General features: G+C 48.7%; 1 protein-coding gene across 7 annotated transcripts in view; it reads left to right on the top strand.

The window, feature by feature from the left end:
• Positions 1-489: 489 nt before the first annotated feature.
• HP1BP3 (heterochromatin protein 1 binding protein 3) overlaps positions 490-7358 on the top strand; it is a 35202-nt gene continuing 28333 nt past the window's right edge. For 2 of the 7 annotated variants that reach the window (XM_075551684.1, XM_075551666.1), the window contains exons 1-3: positions 490-623; positions 5985-6179; positions 6624-6723. In XM_075551684.1, the coding sequence (XP_075407799.1) occupies positions 6084-6179; positions 6624-6723 (196 nt within the window). In that variant the 5' untranslated portion in view covers positions 490-623; positions 5985-6083. Of the gene's footprint in view, positions 624-1030; positions 1132-1303; positions 1457-5984; positions 6180-6623; positions 6724-7358 lie in introns of those variants that run through there. The other 5 variants (XM_075551675.1, XM_075551695.1, XM_075551723.1 and 2 more) reach the window with 5 other exon arrangements.

Below are 7358 nucleotides of genomic sequence, written 5' to 3'. Positions count from 1 at the left end.
ATTCCAGTTTCCTTTTCAGAAACCCTCTCTCCATTGCGGATGAGGGAGACAGGGCAAGACTGGCAATGCTTGTACTCTTTAGTCGGGAGTGTCCTATGCGATCTGGATACTTAATGGGACTGAAAATGGCGTTCTGAAACCTCCCGCCATCTGGGTGTTCAGTTCTTCCAAGGTCTGTCTTCAAAGCAGGGTGGGCTGCTCGTGCTGCAGAACTGAGAAGCGGGAAATGTCACCCGCTCTAAAGGCAAACGGATCGTTAAAGCCCCGAAAGGCGGCTGAGCCCAGGGACCGAAATGGAGAGCCGAGCGGAAACCTCGGAGAGCCCCGCGGCCATTCCGACGGGACTCCGGCCCCCAAGCCCCCGTCCGCACGCCCGGGCATCCTCCGCGAGCGCCCCCTCGCGGCCCAGGTGGCACGTCTCGCGCGCCCCTCCCGCTGGCTGGGAGCGCGCGCGGGGGGCGGGACCGGCGCGCGGGCGCGCGCGGGGCAGCGGGCCGGGGGGCGGGGCGGCAGAGCTCGGCGGCTGGGCCTGGAGGACAGCGGCGCGGAGGTGACTGGCGGCAGCGGGAACGGCGCCGAGAGGCCGCGCGGGAAACCAGCGCCAAGAAGGAGGGAGCGCAGAGGTAACGCGGGACCGAACTGACGGGCGAGGAGTGGGCGCGGGCTGGCTGGGCCCTGAAGGCCAGCGGCGGAGGCCGCTCGCCGAGGCGCCGACGCCGCTCCCGGGGAGGAGGGGGCGGGGCGCCGACGCCGCTCCCGGAGGTGGCGCCTTTTGTCTGCCTGCCCGCGCCGCCCCGCCCTCTCCCCCGGCTCCCGCGCCCTAACCCTCGGCCCCTCAAGTTGAACGCCTCCTCCGGGGTCCTCTAGCGCGCGCGCTCCCGCCCTTGTTTTGTTCGGAATTGGGGGGGTGGAGGGGAGACGCTTCCCTCGCCTCAGGACCCCGCGTCCCAGCGCGCCTGCGCCTGCCCGCCGCGCCCCGATTGGCCGAGGGCGTGCGCACGCGCACCGGCCCCGCCCCGCCTCAGTGCTTCCCGAGGCCGGTTCGAAATATGCCGGCGGCGGTGACTGGCTGTGGCGGACCCGCCCCCTGGCTTCTCCGCCCCCGCCGCCGCCATTACGGAGCTCCCTGTGGTGAGTGAGCGGGACGCTGGTTGCTCGGGGGCCCGCAGCTGCTTGCGTCGCACGGGCGGGAGCTCCGAGGTGTCACGCCCTCGGTGTCTTCGCCTGGACGGGCTTCGCCGCCTCCGCCGCTCCCGCTCGCTCCTGACTGGTTGCGTGCGCTGCCTCCTGCCTCTTTGTCTCTCCGCGCCTCTGCCTGCCGCCACCTCCTCCTCCTCCTCCTCCCCAGCCAGCCTCGCCGAGCCCTAGGCGGCCGCTCCCCGAGTGCGTGGCGTGCTGCATCCCTAGGACAGGTGGCGCCCCGGGCCAGGGGGCGTCTGTTAGAGCAGTGCTTCCGGTAGGTGGTAAAGTTAACCCTGTGAGCGGGAGCGTTTGTTAGACCCCGGGGCAGGGTTGGTGCGGTGTGAACCCCCCAACCCGAGTTGATCCCCGAATGCACCACTCAGTAGCCAAGACCGAAGCCAAGCATCCCCCCACCCCGGTGGCGCAGTGGATAAGCGCTCTGCTGCTAACAGAAAGGTGGGTTGCTAAAAGTGAGACCCAGGCCCAGGAGAGAAAGGTGGCCGCCGAGGACCCCCCGGGGCTGTTGTCCGCGGTCCCGCAGGGTCTCTGGAAGTAGGGATCCACTCTGCGGCACACACCACCCCCTGCCTGCCTGCTCCCTGCGGCGGTCCCCGGCACCTAGGCTTCTCCCAGTTTTCATTCGAGGGGGAAGTTGCCAGTTTTATTAGAAATGCCCTTGGACTTTGGAGCGAGCTGACTTGTTTTAGAGTAAAACTAGGTGTGACCAATGTCGTTTTGAAAGATGAACTTGCTTACTCTGGAATAGGCATGAAACGATTAGCCTGTGTGTAACTTCCTTCCAAAAGTTGAGTGTGATTTGTTGTAAAGGAGAAGAAGCACTTTAAGGCAGCGGTTCTCAACCTTCCTCGTGCCGCAACCCATTAATACAGTTGTTCACGTGGGGGTGACCCCCAACATCACATTATTCTCGTTGCTCCTTCATCACTGTCATTTTGCTACTGTGATGAATCGGGTGACCCTGTGAAAGGGTCGTTGGACCTCAGGTTGAGAAGCGCTGCTTTAAAGTGTTTGTTTGTAAGCTTACTTGGCCGGTTGAGGATGGAGAGTTGATGGAGGAGGTATCCTGAACTTGTCATCGGTAGATTGGCCAAAATTAGATTGTGATTTTCTTGACCGGAGAGGGTTCTGGTACTGTGTAGCATCTGGGGCCAAGATAGACACTGAGTGCACACTGAGCTGATTGAAATGTAAAAGAAGTAGTTGCTAGCAGTCAAGTCACAAGTTTCTGACATCAAATTTATTTTATAATGGATGAACTGATACTTCCCTTAAAATACAGATTATGGACAATAAAACAGTATCAGCACTTTCTTTTCCATTGCTTACAATACAGGGAAAAGTAAAATTTTGACTCATTGCTTCATGCTTTTGTTTTAATTGCCTACATTAAAGCAATTTACTTTTAAGAAGGCAAATCTTTGTCGTGTCATTCTAACATTGAAATGTAAAGGGGGGGCGGCATACCACATAAACCACAGATTTAACTCTTAATGTTTTAGGCACATGTAAGAATCAGGTTACCAGGAAACAACTCTGTTTATTCATTTTAACAAATATTTGTTGAGTACCTATGCTATGCCTAGAATGGGTTAGGCACGGGGTGCAGCGGTGAACCCACCAGGAAAGAATTCTGCAGGAAACAAGCATGACTGCTTCGAAACTTGGTCAGGCAGGAATGGCAGCAACATACATAGAGATTTTAAGGCACCGGTGCTCACCCTTCCTGATGCTGACAGCCTTCATACAGTTGCTCATGTTACGGTGACCCCACCACCACCAATAAATTATTTTCATTGCTACTTCATCACTGTAATTTTGCCAATGTTATGAATTGGGCGACCTCTGTGAAAGGGTTGTTCAAACCCCCCCCCCAAAGGGATCGTGACCCACAGGTTGAGAACCACTTTTTTAAGGCTTTGTGAATTAATCATCCAACTAGTTAACTTCTTAATGAACAGTGAATTTAACTTGTTAACTATTGTTGCCATTAACAGTTCCACCTTAGCTCGTGGGCACAAACTGTGCAAGGCTGTGACCTTTCCATGGCAGACCCCCAGGCCCAGCTTGTGTGTTGGGTTTGAAAAGCCATCCTTCCAGCGAGTAGTTGAGTGCTTACCCACTTGTGCCACCCAGAAGCTTGACCCTACCGACTAGCTCACTGTAAAGAAAAGACCACACTGATGTTCTAGGACCTATCTTTACTTAGGAAATTCACGGGGGAGGCAAACCTGCTCTTGTGTCTAGAGACCAGAGCATCCAGGGTTGGTGAGAGCCCCAGGAGGTGAGCGTAAAGGAACAAGAAACCCCCACAAAAGGCACTGCTTTTTAGTTGATTCCGACTGACTCCGTTTGGGTATCCAAGGCTGTGATTTCTATGGAGGCAGATTGCCACGTCTTTCTCCCACAGAGCAGCTGGTAGTTTTAAACTGCCAACCTTTGTGTTAGTGCTCTGAGCACACTGGGGGTTCCTCAAGAAACAAAGGGTGGCATTTGGAAGATTTTAACTAAGAATGCCAGGGTGTCCCCCCCCCCCATTAGTTACGTCCAGGAAAATTGGTCAACCAGTTTATTTCTCAGACATTCTAACATAAGCGCACTTCTTATCTCTGCTAATTAAATCCTTAGAGTAGTGAGGCCATTATGGACCATATTATCCTGGATTTAATTAGTCAAATCTTATTTTATGATTAAGAAAACAGATTTCTGTGTCTCCCATCAGGATTTTTGTTGGCATAGTGATAGTGGTTAAGCACTTGACTGCTAACAGAAAGGTAAGTGGTTCAAACCCACCACTGCTCCTCAGGAGAAGGATGTGCCCATTGACTTCTGTAAAGGTTTGTACCTCAGAAACCCTTTGGGGTGCTCTTCTGTCCTGGGAGCTGTTGAGCTGGAATCAACGTTTTTTTCCATTGGTATTTCCCTCTTTTTAACCCAGTGAGTGCCACCTAGATGGATGCTTATTTTAACTTTTAAGTGTTTAGTGAGCGTAGCGTTGACTATAAAGGTTTTGACACTTCTTTCACTCTCCCAGGAAAATACATGAGCAGTGGGGATTTTATTGATTTCAAAGTAGCATTTTCATTCTAGAGAGTCTTAGTATGGACTAAGAAGGATGTGAGTGAGGGGCTCCAACCAAAAAACCCTCAAAAACCAAACTCACTGCCATCGATTCAATGCTGACTCATAGTGACCCTACAGGACAGAATAGAACTTCCCCTTTGAGTTTCTGAGACTGTTTGCAGGAGTAGAAAGCCCCATCTTTCTTTCCTTGGAGCTGTCTGGTGATTTTGAATTTTGGACCTTGCAGTTTGCAGCCCAATGCATAACCATTACATCACTAGGGCTTCCAGATACATTCAGTCAGCTGCTGAAACCCCTCGGGAGAGCAGTTGTACTCTTACACACATAGAGGTCTCCACAAAGTTATGTGCACATGGTTACTTTTTTTTTAAGAGTTAGGGCTGTTTTAACCTGGTATACTGCCTGGGTAAGCTTTGGGCTGATCCTTGCAAGGTTGTAAGTTCAAACCCACTTGCGGGGTGGGGGGAAGATGAGGATGTCTGAATCAAAAAAATAAAGCTGTAGAAATGTAGGATCATTGTGAGCCAACTCGATTCAGTGGCAGTGGGTTTAGGGGTATTAGTAATAAGTTTGAGTGCATTTTGCTGTCCCGAATTTTTTTTTCCCCTGAATTTTTTTCAGCTGCTTTTCTGATGCAGCCCATGGACAATTCACAAGTCTGGTATCGTCCTTGTTCATCCCTTAAAAGTGATTCTTTCATTCTTTGTTTTTGTTTGTTTTTCATTTGCCCCATTGTTTAGAATTGTTGACTGGCAGGTTTAAAGCCCTTATATTCCTTAGTAGTTAGAACTTAAATTAGAAGATAAATGACTAAGCTATTATTCCCCAGTTTCTTGTTACTTGTTCATTACCTGTTCATTGTTCAGATATCTAAGCACTTACACGATTATTTTCTTGTACTGAGAATTTTATTACTCAACAACTCAAGTGCTGTTGAGTCCCAGATGAGGCTTTGGGGATGAGGAGGTATAATGATCAGGTAAATTCCAGGGGTTGCATGGGTGTTAAGCTCTGGCTATTTAATCATTTGCTTCTGTGTGTGTTTTGCTTATATTAAAAACATGGCAATTGAGGTCTTAACAGCATACTTCTGTCCTCATAGGTGTTGGTCTAGATTTGTTTGTCTGGTCTGGAGCCTCTTTAAGAATGTCATGATTTTGTGTGTGTGTGTGTGTGTGTGTGTGTGTGTGTGTGTGTGTCATGATTTTTTTAGCACTACTTTTGCCCTTGTACTTTCTGTTTATAGAAAAATAAATGACTTGTCTAGCGGAAATGGCATTGATGTTACAGTTAACTGCCTTGGCTCCTTTAAGAACAGTAACAATAAAAGTCTCTCTTTAGTTAAACTGACCATTGTCTAAATATTGTGAGTAAACTCTCCATAATTCTCCTTAGCCCATCCTTTCTAAGTCCTGATGGCAGCAGGAGGGGAGTAGTAGGATTACAGACCAGCTCTTTTGTCCGTGTTGCCTGGGTGTGGAAGGTGCAAGAGCTGCTGTGGCTTGTGCGCTTGTCTTAGTTGCTGCTTTACATAGTCTATGTTTGATAATGGTTTTTATCTTTTTGAGGAATATGTGATCAAGTGAGCTGTCACAAGTTTTATCGTTGTGTTTTTTGCCATTTGGACCTATATTAAATTGAGATGTTTTAGTTAGTTTTGTTTCTGTTAATCTTCACACCAGGTCTTTTTTGTGCATTAGGTGACTCTTCACCACACTGAAACCATTAGGAAAAATCCTTGTGGTTAACAGCAGAGGCTTCAGAGTACACCCTGTACTGGAGCCTAGAAATTATTTTAAATGGCGACTGATACGTCTCAAGGTGAACTCGTCCATCCTAAGGCACTCCCACTTATAGTAGGAGCTCAGCTGATCCACGCGGACAAGTTAGGTGAGGTAGGGGCCGACACATTCTTGAAGCTCACTCTTGGATCAGTTCCTCACTTCAGATCCTGTTGGGACCTCCTTGGTACTTGTTCCTTCCCTCACTTTGGGGTGCCTGGGTTACAAATCTGAAAAATCAAATAGATATCAACGTCTTTTCCATCTATCCTTTTCCCTTAATGGGGAATTTTTGAGAAAACCTCCAGTCTTCTAAATTTACTGCAAATCAATATGATTATTTGTTCCCATTTGCAATTGTAATTAAAATAAAGTACTTTTGGAAAGTATGTCTTTAAAAATATTTCACCTCAAAAAATGTATTAAACGTAAATTGCATCGGATCCTGGAGTTGACTTGAAGAATGTCTTACATCTCCTGACACCCAGTTAGGCCCCTTGAGAAAGAAGTTAGACAGTATTTGTATGCTTGTTTGATTATGGCCATCTCTTCTCTTAGAAGGTAGAAGATAGCACCATGCCGATTCGACGAGCTGTGAATTCTACCCGGGAAACCCCACCAAAAAGCAAGCTCGCTGGTGGGGAGGAAGAAAAGCCAGGTACAGTAAAGCGGCAGTACAACTCAGAGCCAATATTGTTCCCCCAATTTGGAATGCCCCTTAAATCCCCTCGAAGTTCATTGTTTCATTGTTTCATGGGGAATATCTAAGGAGAGAAGTCATGACCATTTCCAGACCAAGTAGGCAAAGTAAGATTTCTTCTTCTCTCTCAAGATTTGGGGAGATGCAAATTTCGTGTTCTTTGAATTAAAAACTGAAAACTGGTTGGAGAGATACGGTGTAGTTGATGGGTAGCATTCTGTGCTTAAGAGTGCCAAAGAGGAGATGGAGGCTTTATGGGAGGAAGACTAGGAGCAACAGAGAACTAGTGGAAGAGTTTGACCTGTAAAGGAGGAACAAACGAGTGATCAATTACTGGTCTATAACTGGTGTTGCTAAAGAGAAGTACAGACCTATCCCGTGGAATGCTAATGCTCATTTCTGACGTCTCTAGTCACCTCTCCTTTTTTTTTTTTCTCATGACCGCTTCATTTCTCTCCTTATTCTGTAACATTTTGTTCCTCCTTGACTTTTCTCTCAGGTTGTGCCACAGGGAGCACACTGTGCTTCAGGGTCTTGGCTGTTAAGAACCATGTACTGGCTGGTTAGCAGAGATAAGCAATAGGATATGTGTC

The sequence above is a fragment of the Tenrec ecaudatus genome, chromosome 1 (genome assembly GCF_050624435.1).
Source record: "Tenrec ecaudatus isolate mTenEca1 chromosome 1, mTenEca1.hap1, whole genome shotgun sequence".
Classification (NCBI taxonomy): Eukaryota; Metazoa; Chordata; class Mammalia; order Afrosoricida; family Tenrecidae; genus Tenrec; species Tenrec ecaudatus.
The sequence above is the reverse complement of the archived record's forward strand: the minus strand, read 5'-3'. Positions and strand labels throughout refer to the sequence as shown.